This window comes from Lampetra fluviatilis, chromosome 40 (assembly GCF_964198595.1).
Source record: "Lampetra fluviatilis chromosome 40, kcLamFluv1.1, whole genome shotgun sequence".
Classification (NCBI taxonomy): Eukaryota; Metazoa; Chordata; class Hyperoartia; order Petromyzontiformes; family Petromyzontidae; genus Lampetra; species Lampetra fluviatilis.
Genome location: NC_136314.1, coordinates 7718279 through 7738913, shown reverse-complemented (window position 1 = coordinate 7738913; position 20635 = coordinate 7718279). Strand labels below are relative to the sequence as shown.

The 20635-nt window shown below is 51.2% G+C and overlaps 1 protein-coding gene across 3 annotated transcripts; it reads left to right on the top strand.

Annotated features, from left to right (window-relative positions):
* The first annotated feature begins 1496 nt into the window (after positions 1–1496).
* Positions 1497–19777, top strand: MON1A (MON1 vesicular trafficking associated A). Of its 3 annotated transcripts, none has more exons than XM_078875017.1 (10): positions 1497–1561; positions 4969–5313; positions 9736–9914; positions 10242–10509; positions 11936–12137; positions 12907–13286; positions 13697–14070; positions 14640–15034; positions 15257–15404; positions 16407–19777. In XM_078875017.1, exons 3-10 carry the CDS (start codon positions 9753–9755, stop codon positions 16545–16547), a joined length of 2070 nt encoding a protein of 689 aa, XP_078731143.1. In that variant the 5' UTR covers positions 1497–1561; positions 4969–5313; positions 9736–9752; the 3' UTR covers positions 16548–19777. The 3 variants fall into 3 exon arrangements, with proteins under 3 accessions (XP_078731143.1, XP_078731146.1, XP_078731145.1); XM_078875020.1 differs by lacking the exon at positions 16407–19777 and adding an exon at positions 15565–15975; XM_078875019.1 differs by having other exon boundaries at positions 1503–1561; positions 4969–5296; positions 16407–19776.
* The last annotated feature ends 858 nt before the right edge of the window (positions 19778–20635 follow it).

Genomic DNA, 20635 nt, shown 5'->3' with positions numbered 1-20635 from the left:
CTAAAGTCATTTCCCCTCTACTTAAGTTATTCCCCCCTGAGTTAATATACGTTTAACCAACAGTCTGGGCGGTGTTCATGGTCTGTGTTGTCCAAACTCTGAGGTTAAAGCAGCCCAATCATTATCTTCAAAAAAGCCAATTCAAATTCGGGAGTATCGTTTTGTTTGTACAGCGCTTCGAGATTTTGTTATTAAAGACGTTTCATAAAATCAAGATTATAATTGCCAATTACCAATCGCTTACCATCACCCCCCCCGCCAAGGACGATAAAATGAGCAGTGTACGATGAAGCTGCACTGCATGTTTCAGTTTTTCAGGTTTCATTTATTAGGAAAGAGCCCTGTGAGCCATTCGGCTCTTGAATCGGGTGCAAACACAACAAACAAAAACAAGAAAACATCTTAAAGTGACTATGAGCAAACAGAAAAATTCTCATGTTAGCAATGTGCCAGTGGTTAAGATATTCCATGGCACGTCGTCCAAAAATGTTGAATGTTCCACCTCCGATATTTAAAGGGAAACTGGGCCCTCTCGAGTGGCTTTTGACAGTGGCGCATTGCCATGCCCCATAGGCTGGTGCAGCAGTGTCTGGACGGGAGCCTCCCCATGTGTCACCTGGCACTACTGCCGTCAATCACAGTCCGTGTTGCTACCAAGAACTGCACGGGAGACCTGCGAGGCGGACTAATGCTCCGTCTAACACGGCACGGGGACAATGTCCTTGACTCTCGCATTTCCTTCCCGGAGCACCGAATCCTTGTCCCACACCTCTTTATAAACATCTCTCTCCTCTCCCGCCAATACGTTCCTTTTGGGGTTTTCACCAAATCCCCAACTCGTTATTTTACAAGGCGTGGACCACACAACAGAACAACTACCCCTATAACACTGGTCAACACACTTTTTCTGGCATAAGGTATTTCAACGTTTCAAGGTAATTTTGGGATGCTGATTTCAAATCTGGCATCAGTTTTTGTCTATCACATCAGGTTTTTGAGATATCAAATATTGCATTTTCAATAAAATCTTCAGAAGAAAAATATTAAATAAATGTGGATATCTACATAAAATTATATTATAAACACACTATCCTAAAAATACAGCACCATATTTTAACACTAAAGCAGTCACTGACTCGCAACAACTTGCAATCATAAGTGACAGAGTTAATTTCGGGTAAAATCATTGAAAATGGGGTATGCCGATAGCATAAAAATTAGATGTGGTAGAGCAAATCTGAGATCAGATTTGGAATCAGCACCCTAAAATTAGTCTAAAACAGCTGCAAAAGTCCAGGCCAGAAAAAAATGTTTTTTTTTGTTGACCAGTGTAATCATCGCCCACGGATGACACGATCACAGCGCCGTGCCTCTGTGAATCTCCGCCCACGTGTGTATGTGTGGCTTGTGCGCGTGTTCGCCGCGGTCTCTCGTAACAACGCGACTCGTTCGTCGTTCGGGGAACCCTCCCTCCCGCCCGTTGTTCGTCGCGGTCCCTCACCTCTCACCCCGAATCGTCACCGTGCCGGGTCAGACAGCAGCAGCAGCGGCGGCAGCGTTGGTGAGTTCCCTTCTCTGCTGACTTCCCCCTCTCTCTCTCTGCTGTTGTTGTTCTCTCGTCAGCGCGAATCACCTCTCACCGTAGCTTGCCAATGAATTACGCGAGCGGCAATGACACGGATCGTGTCAGCCGCTTCCAAATGGCGGAATGACCGTCGTGTCGAGGTCGCCGCGCTCCGTCCCACTCCGCCGTCCATCGCCGGCGTCTCTCTCTGTTCGCGCTCTCGGTACCCGGCGTGTCTGTCACGCGCCTCACACCCGGGGGCTTGCACGCCGCTGTTGTGTGTGTAGAGTGCCGTGTGGTGGTGTATCCGTGTGTCTCTGTGTGTCTGTGTGTGTGTCGTATCCGTGTGTCGTATCCGTGTGTCTCTGTGTGTGTGTAGAGTGCCGGCTGTTGGTGTCTCTGTGTGTCTCTGTGTGTGTGCAGAGTGTCGGCTGGTGGTGTCTCTGTGTGTCTCTGTGTGTGTGTAGAGTGCCGGCTGTTGGTGTCTCTGTGTGTCTCTGTGTGTCTCTGTGTGTCTCTGTGTGTGTGTAGAGTGCCGGCTGGTGGTGTCTCTGTGTCTCTGTGCGTGTGTAGAGTGCCGGCTGGTGGTGTCTCTGTGTCTCTGTGTGTCTCTGTGTGTGTGTAGAGTGCCGGCTGGTGGTGTCTCTGTGTGTGTAGAGTGCCGGCTGGTGGTGTCTCTGTGTCTCTGTGTGTCTCTGTGCGTGTGTAGAGTGTCGGCTGGTGGTGTCTCCGTGTGTCTCCGTGTGTCTCTGTGTTGTGTGTAGAGTGCCGGCTGGTGTCGTCTCCGTGTGTCTCTGTGTGTGTGTGTAGAGTGCCGGCTGTTGGTGTCTCTGTGTGTCTCTGTGTGTGTGTCGTTATCTGTGTGCGGGTGTCTACAACCAGCTGCGAGTTCCTCTTTAAGGTGATGATTGCTGCGCCGCATGACGAGTGACGGACGGGGAGGGAGTCACTTCGTGACTCACTACGCACGGACAGTCTCACTCGCACAACAACAACAGCAGCCGACATTCGCCACTAAGTGGCCGTGACGTCACCACGACGCTTGTGTCAGGCTAGGTGCACGTTGAGGTCACGTGAAGTGTCGAACGCCCGCTGGCAGGAGGTCACGGGGCAGACCCAGGTGCCACGGGTCGACTGACTGAGATGACCGAGATGACTGGCACATGCACCACCTGTGCCCTCTACTGTGCCAACTCGCTGTGCTTTAGCCACCCGGCGCTCCGCTCGTTGTTGTGAGCGTCGCTCCTCCGCCCTCCGTTGTTGTTGGAGGGCGACTGCCTCCAACTGCCCAGCAGTAGCGTCCTTCACGAGCCTCCTCCACAGAGGCCGATCTTGACACGGCTGGCACCAGTCATCGGCAAGTCCACTCGGCTAGTCTTACTCGCAGACACTGTATCAGCGACAAAGATCCCCCCCATATATAGCCCTTCACTGACTTTTGTGAAAGTTTGCGAGCGTATGAAGGCCGGTATGGCGCACGAGGTGGTGGGTGACCACCGCCTTTGTCGCCCCAGTAGCGATGCTTACACAGATGATTAAGTACTCATTTGAGGCAGAGTCGACCTAGGAGAGGCCCAGACAATCGTCATCGGTGTTGGCCTTGAACGGGACTCGAACTCGGGTGACCGTGTTCGTAGCGCAGACGCGCTAACCGCTACACTACCGCTCCCCATTCGCTCCACTATACTCACACAGACACTCACACAGGCACATACGTGCACACACAAGAAGCAAAACAACAGCCGACATTCGCCACTAAGTGGCCGTGATGTCACCACGACGCTTGTGCCAGGCCATGTGCACCTTGAGGCCACGTGAAGTGTCGAACGCCCGCTGGCAGGAGGTCACGGGGCAGACCCAGGTGCCATGGGTTGATTGAGATGACTGGCAGATTTCACTAAATTAAAAACTACAACTATTTATATTTTTACAGGTAAGGCCCACTGAGCTATAAAACTTTTTGAGAAGCAACCTGGCCGCATATGATAGCTCAGCTAAGTTCCGTATGATGTTGAAATGTAAAGCAGCCAAATACTGTAAGGGGCCGTCCCTAAATGACGTCACGCACCTGGGGGGGGTGGGTCAGACATTTGTGACGATGTGTGACGATGGGGGGTGGTTTGAGAAATGTGACGTCACATCATAATGCGCAACTTTAAATAAATATAGACAACACGTTCTACTTAATTAAATAGACTTTTAAAATAAATGTTTTCTCCTACAACATCAGAGTGCAGCACCACATTAAATACGCACGACAATTCCAATAGTTTAAAGCTATTTGAAGCATGTTTTATAGTTTTTTTTGGGGGGGGCAGCATGTTTTATACTTATTTTGGGGGGGGGCAGAGTTTTGTGACGTCGTATTTGAGGGGGGGTCTGACTTTTTATGATGCCGTGTGACAAAGGGGGGGGGGGGGAGGGGGTCAAACATCGTCAAAAATCTCGTGACGTCATTTATGGACGGCCCCTAAACGCGCATTTAGTGTATTTGTTGAAATATAGAGGGAAAAACCGGATGAGCCGGAGAAAAATCCACGCGACCACGGGGAGAACATTCAAATTCCAAATTTCCAGGCGTCACGGTCGGGATCCAACCCACAACCTCGTGTATATCAGGCGAGGTCGTTCTATCGCCACTGCGGTGCCCCTGATGCACCAAATATGCTCCCTACTGTGCCAAATTGCTCTGTTTTAGCCTTCCGGCGCTCCGCTCGTGAGCGTCGCTCCTCTGCCCTCCACTGTTGTTGGAGGGCGATTGCCTCCAACTGCCCAGTAGCGTCCTTTACGAGCCTCCTCCCGAGACGCCGATCTTGACACCACTGGTACCAGTCATCGGAAAGTCCATTCAGCTCCACATCCTCCTGTACCACATCAGCCAATCTCTGCTATAGGCCGTACTGCGCCCGTTTGTATATATGTTGAACTTCTTTTGTGCCGTACGTAGCCAACCGCGCTAATCGGAGGTGCGAGGGAAACAACAAACTCAACACATAAAAGACTTAATGAAGAAATTCGTTTTAAATCTACATTTAAAAGTGCATAACTCCAGTGGCTTCCTAATATTGGAAGGAAGAGCGTTCCAGACGGCCGCAGAAGCGCATCTCAAAGCGCGCGTCTTTGTTCGATGGCTAGGCAAAAGTCGCTGCGAGGATGACCAGAGTTAATGTGATAGTTTATGCTCCTTGAGGAGGACCACCAGATCATCCTTCAAATCCTACGGAACCCATCCTGTGGTCCAGACAGTTGTGATTATATCATGTAGAGCAGTCTGCAGGCAAACGCCACCCTTCATGATAACGTTTTTTGGGTTAGGTCGCTGTTACTCCAACACCTACTGCTACTGCACTGTGGATGTACTCGATGCTGTCAATTACAGTGTTCACTCTGTTTGTGTTTTACAGAGCGAGCACTGCCGGTTTAAGTTGTTCATTCAGCTATGGCACTTGAATAGTGCTATCCCAGAGGGGAGAGAGGACGGGAGGCGGACGAGTACAACTGAGGTGGCACAGAGCCCAGCCTCGGCCCCGACTCAGGCCCTCCGCACATCAAGCTGCGTCGACTGCACGGGAGCCAAGGCCGTACCCAGATGGCCGTACCTCACAGTGGAGCCACGGTCTCTGGGCTCGCAGCGCGGCATCTCCACTGAGGCCACTGCCGATTTCGCGAAGGCACGGGCGGCGTGGAACCGAGAGGACGGAGTGAGTCAGGGAGGCCCTGCGCCGAGACCAGGTGACGTTATCCCTAAAGTGAAGGGTCCGCGCAGCACCTCCTGTCCTTCCATGCAATGGGAGGTGTGGAATGGGTGTGGGGTTTTGAGGCTGGGATTGGCGATAAGGCCGCAAACCATTAAGTAATTCATTGATTGAATGATGGTTCGAGCATCGGTGAGAGCTGTAGTATGTATTTTTTATCTTCTGTTGTACCGTACATAGCCAACCTTGCTAATCCTTTGAGCAGGGTCTGCAGGAGGCAGAGAGACAAGGAGGCCTCAGCAGGCTGCCTGCAGATTGCAAAGCAGTGTGAATACTCATCATTCCCAGTGATTCGATGAATTGTCACAATGCAGAGTTGTGGTCTGATTCAAGAATCCATTATCTTTTTACATCGTGAAAGCAGCTACCACTGGTCCCTCCAAGGGTCACATAAACCCATTATATACAACATATATTATGTATACAATCATAATTAGCTGTTCGTCAGTGTTGGCTATGGGGTTTGTTTGCAGGTTGGTTAACAGGAAACCCCACAACCATTTCAGACTTCACTTGGCAATGATGTAAGCCATGGCCGGGAATCAAACTCAGGTATCCAGGTTCACAGAGCATTGTGCTAACCACTGTGCGGCTGCTCCCCCCATACAACAGATATGCATGGGTAAACATCAACGCGTTATTAGTTTTAATATTCATACATCGATTATAAGTTCAAGCCTCCTAGTAATGGAGGTTTGGGTTTACTCTGGCCACTCAAGTTTTTTCTTACATTTACAAAATGTATTATGCAGGAAACTGATTTCATTAACATTTTCAGTAGCCCTGAGACTCAATAAAGCTTTCCTGAGTAAATGTCTCTAAATGAAAATCGTTGTTGCTAGTGTAGTTGATTTTGTTTTTCAAGTGCTGTGGTAAATGTGTATTTTGGCTTTTTGCTTTCCATTGGGTTGCAATTATGCCATGGGCATTAAGTCACGAGACTACTTCCCACCCTAAACTCTTCACAGTGAGTCGTGTAGTGTTACATTGTGTCCTGAACTCTCACAGTAAAGGGCGCAGTGTTACATCGTGGGGCAACATGGTGCTGAGATGTTTTCTCTCTTACCTGGTATGCAGGAGGAAGTGGTTTGATCACAACCCTGAAGCCTATATATTTGGAATGTGCATGTTCTCCCCGTGGATTTTTCTTTAGGTTCTCCGGTTTTTCACTCCACTTTTAGAGACATGCGTTTAGATAATTTGGCTGCGACTATACATTCCTACATGTGATAAGCCACTCGTTGAGCTATCATTTGTGACCAGATCGCTTCTGATAAAGTTAATGGCTCAGTTGGCTTTACCTGGTAAATATAATAGTTTAGTTTAAAATAGTTTAGTTTATATCGTGTCCTGAACACTCACAGCGAGCGGAGCAGTGTCACATCGTGTCCTGAACCCTCACAGAGAGGGGTGCAGTGTGACATCATTTCCTGAACCCTCACAGCGAGGGGTGCAGTGTCACATCGTGTCAGAAAACAGCTTTGGAAGATTACCTCAGCACCACAGTTGAAGTCCTTTCACTAGGCCTCTTATCCACACTCAGGGTAAAAGGATCTGTGTTTATTAAGTGCTTAACTGCCACTGTATCTCCAAACGCTTACAAAACACAAGCCACAGCAATCACTTGGGCAAAAGAGCAAAAGAGAGCGTTATGATTTTAATATTGTGTCCAGGTTTAACTCGATTTAGTTGTATGCAATTACCGTTGTGTTCAGACACCATGGCTAGTTTTGATGATATTTGATGTGTCCTCTGTGTTATTCGCTGTAGATAATTGTTCCTGTACAGTGTGTAGTATCCTTCCAGTATTAAGTTTCCACATGGATATAAATTATCGTTATTATTCGAGAGGGGAAAAGACAACAGATTACGGCAGTGAGGGACATTACAGACGCAAGGCTAAAGGGCGACCGACGCAAACCAGGTCACATCAGTCACTGCCAAGACCCTCAGCATTAAGGTGATAGTGCAGAGGTGACTCTCATGCCTCGCGGCATAAAGTACCTGGGTTCGATTCCCGACTCAGGTGCCTTTCTTTGTGGAGTCTGTTCTTTCCCCTGTTCTGCATGGTTTTCCCCCAGCGTCTCTGCTTTCCTCCTATAGCAAAAACCATACGGCGTAACTGGTATTGGCAAAACATCCCAATGCCGAACAATCAGCTGCAAATTACTCTGTTGGGATGACACACATCAGCAACATCGTCCCCCCTACTGCTAAAACGTGTCAGGACCCTCCTGAAAAAGAGTTGAGACTCGGCGGGGCTTTCCTGGACAAACCAAACGGAAAAATAATAACACAAATTAGAGTCCAGCAACAAGAGAGAACTAAATGACTGCCCTAATCTGCTGTCCAGGCACCCCCACTCAATCAGAACCAACCACCCACGCCACCACCCTGCTGTCAGTGGCAAGGCCTAGCAGAGTCTCGGTGTCATTGGCACAGACTATTGGCATGGTGGGGCAATGTGAGCAGTTGGACAGGTCTCTCCGTGAGAGATGCTAAAGATTGAAATAAGTAGGATGCATCTGTCATCGGCACTGACCATTGGGTATGAGGATGACACTGAATAGATGGTGGAAAGCCCAGGAGATTCCCCTGCACACTCTTTTGTGATGTACCAGCGGCAGATCCTGGGGTCCCCGTGCCACCCATACACTGCCGTAATGCAACTGGGCAGGCCCTGGGATCAGACCCAATGGCAGTGATAAGGGTGAGGGCCAGCAATGACCAGTGTGGTGATGTTTGATTAAACAACGCCCACGACCAACTGTGGATTGATAAAAGGGCAGAAAATCTTTATTATAAAACATTCTATTGTGTTCCAGAAACGCCCATTACACATTTACATGTAGGAATGCCGTTGTGGGTTTGGTGAGATTTTGAACAATGAAACCTTCTGTGTTGAGTTCACCACCAGAGCCTGTTATAGCAGCTCGGCACGTGGTGGCTGGGAGGAGGCGCGGGTCGCGCCAAAGGAAGCAGTGCCATGGGCGTCCAATTCAACCAACACTCCACGTGACGCTGGTCACAATGATCACAACCATAAATCCCTCGGTGCCTCCCCGGCCGTCTTTAGCTGGCAAACTAATCGAAGACCCGGCGCAGCAATGAGCCGGCTTCGGCGTGCAGTAATTTCCAGGTCATTTTTCAGCATTGGGATGTTTAGCCAACAGCAGTTACACTATACTCTTTGGTTCTTTCGGTAAAGTCACGTAGGTATAAAATAAATCACGACGTTTCGGGCACAACACAAGCGTCCGTCATCAGGTGGGAAAGCATGGTCTGCTGCTGAGGCAGACTGTTTTAAACGGTGACGGAGCTTGTGTTGCGCCCGTAACGTCGTGATTTATTTTATACCCACGTGACTTTACCGAAAGAACCAAAGAGTATGGATTCCTGCAGTCACGAAAGCTTCAAACCAGTTACACTGTATGGGGTTTTTTTTTGCTCTGGGAGGAAACCAGAGAACCTGGAGGAAACTCATGCAGAATAGGGGGAGAGAGAATGTACAAACCCCATGCAGAAAGATGCTCAAATCAGGAATCGAACCCAGGAATGTATTTCTGTCAGAAACGAGTGTTACCATGGCACCACCACCCTTGCTATTGGACGAGTTCATTCTGAGTGCCTGCAGCTGTCATATTGAGATATCTTGCACTGCCAAGCAAACACCTACATGTATCGTAAATGTCTCACCCTTCTGTAATGCCATCTCCCAACAACGTGGGGCAAAGCGGAGCACTGTTTGAGGTGGGTGGTGGTGAAGAGACAGTTCCGCATTTTACGAGCGGTGCCAGATGCAGACTAAACTCTCTATTGTATGGAATTTAAAAATAAACTAGCAAAACATAGCCACGTGTTGAATCTGGTAAACCATGCGATGGCATCGGAAGCTGCTTGATGCACAGAGTTTGTTCCTCTTTATGTAAGCTTGTAATGGGCAGTGCTGGTTTATGTGATGAGCAGATTGCACTTAACCAGATTGACAACAGGGCACCTCTTTCATTCTCCAATTGTGAAGGAAATAGCAACTGCTGCCATATGTTATGCACGGACACGTTGAAGCTCTCGTGAAGTGTGATCGCATGGATTGCCAGATTCAACACTCGGCTATAATATTTTGGCAGTTGCTTTTCAAATGCCATACAATAGAGAGCAATTAGTCTGCATCTGGCACCGCCCGTAAAATGCAGAGCTGGCTCTTCATCACCGCCGACCACAAACTGGGCTCCGCTTTGCCCCACGTTGTTGGGAGATGGCATTAGAGAACAGTGAGACGGGTATGATACATTTCGGTGCTTGCTTGGCAGTAGAAGAGATCTAAATATGCAACTGCAAACTGTACTGCCGTGAGAACCATCAGCGCAGCTTGGCGATTTGCGATTTGACACGCGTGTCCTGCATGTCCTCGTGTAGACGTGCTGCCCGCAACGATGGCGACTCTGCCGCAGGGCAATGGGCACGTCCCCGGCGAGGCCCCCGTGCCCTGCATCTGCGTTGCTCTCACGAGTCCCCCTGTGCCCAACTGCGTGGCGCCCATGTGTGCGAGGGGCGATGACGCCCATCTCGAGGAGGTCCCAGGTTTTGGCGAGAAGGTGAGCACAACGCTCGGTGCCGCGCGCCCATCTGTCCTTCCGTGCGTGCTTCTCTTAGCCGATGGCGTGCACGTTACATGGCTCGGTGTGAGCGTGGAGGCTGTCGGGTGCTACACAAATACACTTTGAGGACATAATGTGGCAGTTTACCTTGGAATCTCCTACCCTTTAGGGGAGGTGAAGCATTGCTCTTGGAGTGGCCGGACCTGTAAATTTAACAGGGAAAGTGCAAAATCACCGACTGCCTTGCACGTGTGTAATGTGTGCACGTGTGCTTGACTCGTGTGTAATGTGTACACAATCGTGCTCTCGCCTGGCGTTGTACAGTGGGGAGATGTTGACCCCCCGGGGGGTGACGCGGTAGCAAGCAGTGCGCCGCACTCACGATCTCCGACCTCGCTGCCCGTGACCTCTGAGGGAGCCGTGCACCGGTCACACTGCACTGCCCAGGACGGGCGGGAGGAGGCGGTGGAGGCGGAGGAGGACATGGGGGTCCTCGCGGTGCCGCCCAGCTCCGCCGAGGGTCTCCCCGGCAGCCTGGCCCCTCCGGGCCCCGCAGACGGAAGCCCCAGCCGTTCGGAGAGCCCCGCTCCGGGTGAGTGCGTGAGCGGTGCGCGCTCGCTTGCCCCGCTCAGCCGGAGCGGGGCTCTCCGAGCGGCTGGGGCAAGCGAGAGCACGCCGCTCTGCTGTTGCTCCCGGCCAACCACAGCGGCGACGCGCCCGCCCTCACCCTGTGGACCCTCCCATCCATGCCTACCTTCTCCACCTCAGTCTGCTCTCTTGCCTGCGCTCCCCACACTCACAACCAAGGACCCCTATTAACAGCCCCCGTCATCTTAATTCAGTCGGAGGTCGCTGATTCTCTTCTGGTGTCGCCCGTTTCTAGATTATCCTGACTCTGGCTGTTTGCATTGCTGCCTCCTCCCCTTGTTCAGTTTCCTTTTTTGCCTCAAAATTTTACTTTTTTTGACCCCACAATCCCTTTACCATCTCTTTTGCTTTGTATGCTTATGTTCACTCTGCTGCCACCAACTCCCATTAGATGTCCATCTTCTCTGCGCGTTATCTTGAGATACCCATATTTTATGACGAATGTGCTTTACATTATAAAAGAGACCTTGCTGTGACCCGACTCAATAGCGTCAATGCCGGCGCAGTGGCATAGGAGTCCTGAATAATTTCTGCTGTAGCAGGAGCCCCGGTCATTGGTGCTTGTGCGAGGCAGTACAGCAAGTCGTTTTGTGGTAGCAGGACCCTCCATATAAAATCCCTGAGGTTCGGTGAGGCTCTAAATTGGTCAGGTAATACGTGTCCTTGTGTAACTGTAATACCCAAGGGTACCCTTTCAGATTATTCACTAAAACAACCCTTCGTGATCGTGTTATAAGTGTAGCGACGCGTGATACAATGTGGCAGAGGAGGAGCACATGTAGCTGTAGTGTCGGGAACCCACGCTCCCTACACACCGTGGGCCGTGGGCGGAGGGCATCTCACTGCCTCCCTGGCCCCTGGCTACCGGCCCATGCCACACGACCATGTGGTTGTTGTAGCGAGCTGTCAGGATGTGACAGGAAGCCGTCAGGGTGTGTGGTAGTGTGCCATCAAGGTGTGACAGTGAGCCATCAGGGTTTGATATAGTCAGCTGTAAGAGTGTGATGGTGAGCTGTCAGGGTGTGGTAGTAAGCTGCTTGGGTGTGATAGTGAGCTGTAAGGGTGTTCTAGTGCGTTATCTGGGTGTCGTAGTGAGTTGTCAGGGTGTCGTAGTGAGTTTTAAGGGTGTTGTAGTGAGTCGCTAGTGTGTGATAGTGATCTGTCAGGGTGTTGTAGTGAGTCGCTAGTGTGTGATAGTGATCTGTAAGGGTGTTGTAGTGAGCTGTCATGGAGTTGTAGTGAGCCGTAAGGTTGTTGTAGTGAGTTGTCAGGGTGTTGTAGTGAGTTGTTAGGGTGTTGTAGTGAGCCGTCAGGGTGTGCGGTTGTGTGTCGTGCGTCTCACTTGGCGCGTCATTCCCACTTTCCGGCAGGCGCCATGCATCACGAGCGGAGCTCCATGTTCCTCACCGTCAAGACGTATGCCGATCTGCTGGGTTGCGACGATCCCGGGGACGCGCAGCCCGGAGCGACCGCCGCCGGTGACGGCAGCGCCCGGCAACCACGCGACGCGCCGTCTGTCGCGGTGCGGCCGATGGCGCCTCTCGGCGACCACACAGACGGCACGGTGGCGCGGTGAGGGGCGCCGGCGCGCACGGACTCCTTTCTCCCACTCTCCACGTGGTGCACAGCCACTGGCCGTGTGTTTGTAATCCGGTCTCGACGCTCACACGTCTCATACAAATGAGATTTGAAACTTTTTTTCTGTGTTTTTACAGTGATATTCCCCTCTTGCGTTGTGGGCATCACACCACGACGTGAAGAATCCCTAGGGAAATCTTCCGTTTGAGGATGGCCCCCAGACGCATGTTTTCTATACATTATTGTGTGATCCCTTCGAATTACGCTATTATTCCGCACTCCAAAGCGGTTCATTTTCCTCCACTCTGAAGCGAAATATTTTTGTCCTATAACAGTCAAACCAATATTTTCAATTCTCAGATCCGTAATGTAGCAAATTTTGAATGAAAAACCAAAATTAATTAAATGATTTCGTGTCTCTATTGTTGCCTGGGTTGAGACCATCAACTCGCTACACTTGAAAACCCACTCGTTAGTTTAATCACACGGGTGGCTGAGATCCAGTAGTGTTGTGTCAATTCTGTCATATGAGAACCACCTGGCTACCGACCAGAAGAGAAACGCCAGTGGTCATTATAACTCAAGGGACATCGGCAGTCAAACGCTAGACATTTGATCGTTCCCCTTTGCATCTCAGCATGAACTGGTGAAGCACCGGTTCATTTCGTCCTGGCTGTGCCCTGTTTGGCGTAGCTGTGTCCGCGTGAACGCAGGCCGCTCGAAGCGGACCAGTTGGGCCGCATGAACGCTCTCATTTCCGCAGGCCCGAGGGTGGCGATGCCGCCGCCGGTGACGACGACGACGACGACGAGGAGGACGCGGGCATCGTGATCAGCCCCCACGACGCCGACTTCTTGTCGGAGTCGGACGTCTCGTCGGAGCGCGACGCGGCCAATGGCGCCGAGTCGGACTCGGCAGCGGCGGCGGCGGAGGAAGAGGAGGCGGCGTCGCGGGACGGCGAGGACGTGACGAGTGCCGAGTGGAGGCAGCACCGCAAGCACATCTTCGTGCTCAGCGAGGCGGGGAAGCCCATCTACTCGCGGCACGGCAGCGAGGAGGCGCTCTCCTCCATCATGGGCGTCATGCTCGCGCTCGTCTCCTTCGTGCAGGCCAGCCGCAACGCCATCCGCTCCATACACACAGGTGACGAGGACGCACGCCCTGCCACGCGCGTTGATGTGCTGGCACGCGAGCTGTACTGGGTTTGTCGGTTGGGCCATGAGAGTCGTGACGATTTCAGGAGGATCCTGCCCAGATTTTAAAGTTGGGGGGTGAGGATGGCCACGTAGATGCCTAATCCTAACCCTAATATAGTTAAACCACTGTAATATTGACCGCGAAAGCCTACGTGTTAAACTAAACCACTGGAGTCTGCACTCCCTCAACGAAGGAGGAGGAACAGCAAAACTACTGATGCCCTCTCATGACAAGTACACCCCAACATTGGCATCTAGCGCCGGAACATTCACAAGTATAGAATAGTGTTGTTTTCTTTTTGCGCAGTTGTGGCGTCAATGTTGCTGTCCATATCCTCGCCGTTTCCCGGCGCGCAGGCACGCACGTCGTCGTGTTCCTGCAGCGGGGCCCGCTGGTGCTGGTGGCCGTGTCGCGCAGCCGCCAGTCGGAGCAGCAGCTGGCGCAAGAGCTGCAGTATGTCTACAGTCAGATCCTGAGCGTGCTTACGGCTACGCAACTCAACCGCGTCTTCCAGAATAAGCAGAGCTACGACCTGCGCCGCCTGCTGGCCGGCACGGAGCGCTTCCTCGACAGCCTGCTGGACCTCATGGAGACCGACCCCTGCTTCTTGCTGTCGGCCGTGCGTTGCCTGCCGCTTCCCGGCTCCCTGCGTGACTCCGTCAGCCAGAGCCTGCAGCAGGCCAAGGACAAGGACTTGGTGTTCTCCGTCATCCTGGCCAAGAATCACCTAGTGGGTACCAGTCACTGCGGAGTTCAGCATGGATCTGGAGCCGAATGTGTCCCTAGTATTTGCGTGTGGGATGAAATTCCTCATCGAATGATCAATAACCTACTTACGATGCTGTTACCTCCTGGCCCCCTCGTATCCTCACACGTTGTGCATGCCACGCTCTTGATGAAGTCTGCAGGTCCACCAGTCCCACCACAAAGCTTTAGAAGACAGCCCTGGCATCACCAAGCCGGAGGCTTCTTCACTGCCCTGTGCTTGTGTGTTTGGCTGCACGTGCGTACATGTGCACGTGTGTATGAGTGGTGGCGCTGCGGTTATCGCAATGTGCTACGGCCCTGTGAGTGATATCTGAACTGGTCCTGGGCCTTCCCTAAGTCGACTTAAATTAATACCTGATACGGTTTGTACTAAACATGACTACTTAAGAGACAAAGAGGGTCAGGCGTACTGCTTGCCACGCCTCCGCTTGTGCACCTTGCCGACCTTAATAGGCGCTCGCTAACAGCGCTTGCCCCAGCGGTCTTTCAAAGGCTACACGGAGGGGGGGGGGATCTTTGTCTCTTGCGCAGGTGAGCATGGTGCGCCTGAAGGAGCAATCGCTGCACCCGGCCGACCTGCACCTGCTGCTGAACCTGGTGAGCGCATCGCGAACCTCGTTCAGCGAGGGTGAGGTGTGGCTGCCCATCTGCCTGCCACAATTCAATTCGTCGGGCTTCTTCTACGCGCATGTCTCTTACCTGGACGACGCCTGCAACCTGTGCCTGCTGCTGCTGTGCGCCGACCGCGAGGCCTTCTTCACCGCCTCCGACTGCCGGCGCCGCGCGCTCGAGCGCATGCGGCGGCAGGACGCGCTGAGCGGAGTGCTGGCGGCGCTGGGCAGCGACTCGTACAGCGTGGCGCAGACCGGCATCCCGGACCTGCGCCACTTCATGTACAAGTGCCGCAGCACCTCGCAGTTCACCAGGTGGGAGCGGGTGGGAAGGGGGTCACAGCGCCGGTGCAAGGCGGTTTACACAGCGACTGAATGCATTCGTTACGGTCCATGCCTAACACGTTGGCTTTCGTAGCCGATATCATGATTCATAATTAAATTATAATATTCGCCTTACTAACAGCACTTGCCCCAAAAGTCTGTTAAGGCTATACGGGGGACCTTTGTGTGTGTGTGTATCTGTGCGTGTCTCAGCCCTGAGCTGGAGGCCCCGTACTGCTCGGCTGAGTCGAGGCAGCGACTCTTTGACCTCTACCAGCAGCTGCACGGGCGCCTGCACAACGCGGCCCGGCCGCTGAAGCTCATCTACCACGTGCGCCAGCAGGAGACGCTGCTCGCCTGGGTGAGTGCCAATGCAGGCACACGTGGGGGCCTCCTCTGTGGCCTCACGCTGCCGCCCGGCCACTCGCGGGTCACTCCGATGCTTGATGAGGGCTGCCACACGCAGCAAGGGTCGTGGCGGCCATGTAACAAAATCTCGCTCTGCTGGTTGGTGATGGCAGGTGGCGTAGATGCCGGACCATAGATGGAAAGTACAACAGCGGATTTCGCCACACGCTCTACGCCCACCAACGCACACAGCGATTGATCCGGGCACTCTCCAGGCTCAACCCCGCTTATCTTTTTAGATCTGATGAGATTGGGTGCATTCCAGGTGATGTGGTCATGGGCACAAACTTTATACACTCTCCATAACCTCTCATTCATCCGTTTTGTTCTCACATGTAATTATCTCGCAGTGTAAATGCAGGGCTCACGATTGATGTCCGAGTACTGAACCAGCGCCGCACAGGTCCCGGTGTGGTTCCACACCACCGCTGGGCTCCAGCGGGCCTCAGCGACAACACAAGAAATCGTCATGACACACGCATTGTGGAATACATATTGTAGAATGCACATTGTGGAATACACAATGCATCCAGAGGATTGGGGGTTCACTCAACCATAAACATTGTGCATTGAGAAAAAGGATTCTGGGCAATGAAATAAACATACGGACAAACGTGCGTGCTCGAGGACTGATGAGTAGAGCACTCGCGATAGGGTGAGCTGCAGGTTCCGTGGGGATGACCCTTGAGGAGACTTCTCTTCAGGTGACTGGCCGACTGCCATTCATTTCCACAGAGGTCGATCTCCCTCACGTTTATCACCATACGGTCAATGTAGGAAGTGTACGACCATCACGTTAGTCACGGTTCAGATGAACGTTATCAACGTACAACTGCTGTGAAGTGTGTGTGTGCTTAACGTACTTTTTAAAAGCACCTTCCTGGTGATTAAAGCTCAGTTACAACAGTGTGATAGTTACAGCGGTGCTCTCGATGCCCGCGTGTGTGCCGCGCAGGTGACGAGCGGTTTCGAACTGTACACCTGCTTCAGCCCTCTGGTCACCAAGGCGGCGGCCATCAACGCCATCACCAAGCTGCTTCGCTGGATCAAGAAGGAGGAGGAGCGCCTCTTCATCATGAACCCCCTCACCTACTGACGCGGCCGCCCGACTCGCGTCGTTGACGTCGCCCCCCGCCCTCCGCCCCGCCGTCTTCCGTGAAGACGCCCCCAGCAGGACGGTGCGCGCTGCGCGTTTTGTAAAAGCCGGGGCACCGCGGACGCCGTGTTCGGCGGCGAGAGCACGGGTTTAGACGGTGCCCCCTCATGCTAGTGCTTGAGGCATTGTCGGAGCGGCATGACAAGGGAGGCAGTGGTTCATCGCAAGGTCCGTCATCTTATGCTCACGTCCACGGTATCGCTGGGTTGCGCCTATCTGCTTTGCCGGCGTCGTGCGTTCTTTCACAGAGAGGCATCGAGACGCCGTTGGATTGGCGCCATCACGGTCCTGCATGGCGACTTCCCGGGGAAATGCTACGCAGGCCTATAAATCATTCACACTTCACTTGCAGGAGCAACCCAAACAGCAGTGTGCAACAAACTGCGGATGCAACTAAGCCGTGCGTCATCGGTCACCTGACACGAGTGCAATGAATCGCTACTGGGGAGGGGTATGCTTTGTTAAGTGGAAATCCGAGGGGTGAGGGATTAAAAATCTGAATCTTTTTCACAGATGTCAGGTAGGACGGCCAGTCGTGGGGTCAGTCACCGAGAGGAGGGGGAGATTATTGTGCAGCATTTACACGTGGCGGCCATGCATCCCACAAGTTCGACTGCAGCACTTTGACGACTGGAATTCCGAGGCAGAAGGAAGTGTCACCTGAGCATAGACTGATTTATTTGAAGCAGGGGCATACCTCATTGAAAATCTCATCGTAAACATTTAAAATGTTTATAAATGCACCCTTCACTCTACGAGCGCATTGTAAACTTGCACAATAAGGGACCTTCAAACCTAAGCCCACAATTGTCATGGTTCACTTGTGCTCTCTTCCTGGAGCAAAGTCAGCGAAAGTGCTGCTCCACTTTGACATCGTAGCGTGCAGAAAATGACAGCTGCAGTGGCGCTGGCGCGTGGGGTCACGGCGGAGCCAGTAGGGGGACTGCCACCCAAGTTCCGTGTCTTGAGATGTCAAGGTGTGGACGCCATGTCCACCTGAGCTGCTCTTCTCTCGATTTTTGCTCGTGTTCCAAACCCAGATTCCAACCTGGCGCTGAAGCAATCTCTTGCCCAATGTTCGTGACATTTGGACACGATGGACATGAACTCTGTTAAAGTTCGGCTGCGCACTCAGCACATCCGCTCGAAAAGGGCCCTGGCAGCTACCATTTCAGTTGAGGAATAAAGTATAATGTAAAATCCTATTTTGGCTGCCAAATCACGCATTTGAACAAAACAATGTACACGTTTTTGGGTTGTTCCTATAAATGTAAATTTTAAAGTGACCCTACTTTGATTGAGACGAATGCAGAAGTGGTTGTAGACCGTTGCGTGTAACGGTCGCTCCAGCTGGAGCCGGGGGATAAGCGTGTCGTGTTGCCCGGCGCGTAACGTTTTCAGATATTTTGAATTCACTTGACTTCGATGTAAGATAGCTGACACGAATCGTTTTTATTTGTAGGATACGGCTGGGCATACGGGTTTGCTTGAAGTTTTATTCAGCGGCAAGTTTACCATTTGTAAAATACTGATGACGTGAGACAGTGGCTGCAGGCGGCGTAACGCTGGCTAAGGCCTGGCAGCCCGCGTGAGGGCTTAGAGGCGTGGCGCGTGGTGCATGCGCAGCGTTCACAGGCCGACAACGGGCGATGCACGCCCAGCAAGCTCACTAGGCACTCTACGAGGTCGCATCACTGTTTTACGTTGCAAAACGCCGGCTATCTTTGGCCAACAAATCCATAGGTTGGTGTGTGACCCCTTTAGGGGGGGCTAAATGGGTGCTCGTGCACATCAACTCTGTTAGAATGTCCACAATCGACTCTTCGTCTTTGACAGTGACGTCACATTGCCCTCTCACCCCCCCCCCCCCCCCCCCATGCGTCCCTTGGATCTTCAAAGTCTGACGGTGATGAGACTCCGAGTCGCTGGTCACTATGGAGGTGACACTTTGATCTGTAATCGCCCTCTTGTTGCCTGTAGAAAGTTCCACATGCAACCTCAGCTTCTGTGTCTGTCATAAGTCTCATAATTGCACTTTTTAGCGAGTGTATTCTAAAGCCTTGACTATGCTTCAATAATCCCATCTGCAGATATAACAATCTATGCATCTTGCACAGTGTTTCGTGAACGTCGTAAGTGGAAACCTGCAGAAGCACGTCTGGGCATGGCCTTGATGAGTCTGCAGTAGAAAATGTAATCATTGGTGTTGCGTCTACTCTCAAGCATGGCCAGTCAACTCAACATTGGTTGTTACTTACTAAAATGTTGAAATTAAATTAAATTTTAAAGTAGCTGGGGAGGTGGCTGGGTGAGTTGGGGGCTCAACTATTGTACCAGATTAACGAGGCATCACAGCCAGGATCCTGGGTTCTAACTCGGGACGTGTCTCCTACTGTGTTCACTGTGGCTGAGCTGCCTCGAGTGTGGACATTGACATGAGTCGGATAATGTTAGATGGCCAATGACGGCACAACATTTCACCGATTGTTTTTTTAGTTCACTCAGTCCAGGCCACCACTTGATGCGTGAAATTGATAAATGTCGGTTATTTGACCACATATTACAGAACATGAAGGTGTGTTCTATTAGTTTCAAGTTTATTTTGTTTAAGCAGGTAAGATTTCAAGAGACCAGCATGAGTCTCATTTACAAGAATGACCCGGGGCATTAGTCGGCCAGTAGGGGATAATGATTGATATGTATAGTTCCAATTGAGTAATTTGCGGGTTATGTTTAAATTTGGCAAATGCTGACTCTGACGTCCACTGTGAAGCAGACGGTCCGTAGTATTTTGACGGTCATTACAACCGCAGGAATAATCAGGACTGTTGCTGGATTTGAACCATGAACCTCTGCAGCAAACATGAAACGTGCAACAGTTGGTATTCTTCACCACCCATGGCCTCGTGACGAGTCACTCCACTGTGGCTTGGTGTTGTCATTCTCCGTGGGCATTCCTTGGCCTGACACGAGGCTCGGCTGATGAAGGCAGTTCTTAAATTGCGTTCATTCGACATCGGACTCCCAACAGCGCAATTGGGATAAAATTAGTGACAAAATGTAGACATTACACTGGGTTACGCTGCTGTAGGATTCCATTATCAGATGTTTAGATTTTAGATTTGAAGCTTTCGTGACTGCAAGTATTCATATTCTTAGGTTTTTTCGGTAAAGTCACGTAGGTAAAAAATTAAAATTAATAAAAGTAAAATAAAATAAAAATCACGACGTTTCGGAGGCAACACAAGCTTCTGTCTTCAGGTGGAACCGTCAAGTAAATTTACTTGATACAGCTATCGTGCTGTGACGGTTCCACCTGAAGACGGAAGCTTGTGTTGCCTCCGAAACGTCGTGATTTTTATTTTATTTTACTTTTATTAATTTTAATTTTTTACCTACGTGACTTTACCGAAAAAACCTAAGAATATGTTTAGATTTACCACGCATGGCTGCCCTGCATGGCTGTGCTGTGACCGGGCCGGAACGATGAACCACAAGCAACTCAGAGCTGCCCACATAAAGCCTTCCTACATATTGCAACGTCCATCCCGTGTTTTGGTATTGAATTTAGAATGTATATTTGCGCCTTGGGTTGTGATTAGGTTGGCATCTCATAAAAAATAAATTACTACATCACACCACCAACAAAAAAAAGTCCAATTCATGAGCAGTTTCAACCACGTTTTACACGGAGTGCCGGAGCGATGATGCACGTCTAATCCAGTTACAAAGTAGTCAGGTTGGTGAATTACACGGGTGAACTCGTGATGATGTGCAAAAAATACCCCCACTTCATCGGCTTGAAGGCAATTTCTCTTAAGGGGCAGTACAGAAAATGGTTTGAGCGTTCTTCCCATGTGGATTTTCTCTGGGTGCTGTTTTCACACGCATACAATGTTATCGAGGGATTTGTCAAAAATCCCAAAACCCTTCTGAATGGTAATCTAGAAGCCTTAGCAATGTCATCTTCTTGGTTCTTTCGGTAAAGTCACGTAGAAGGGAAGTAATAAAATAATAAAAATAAAACA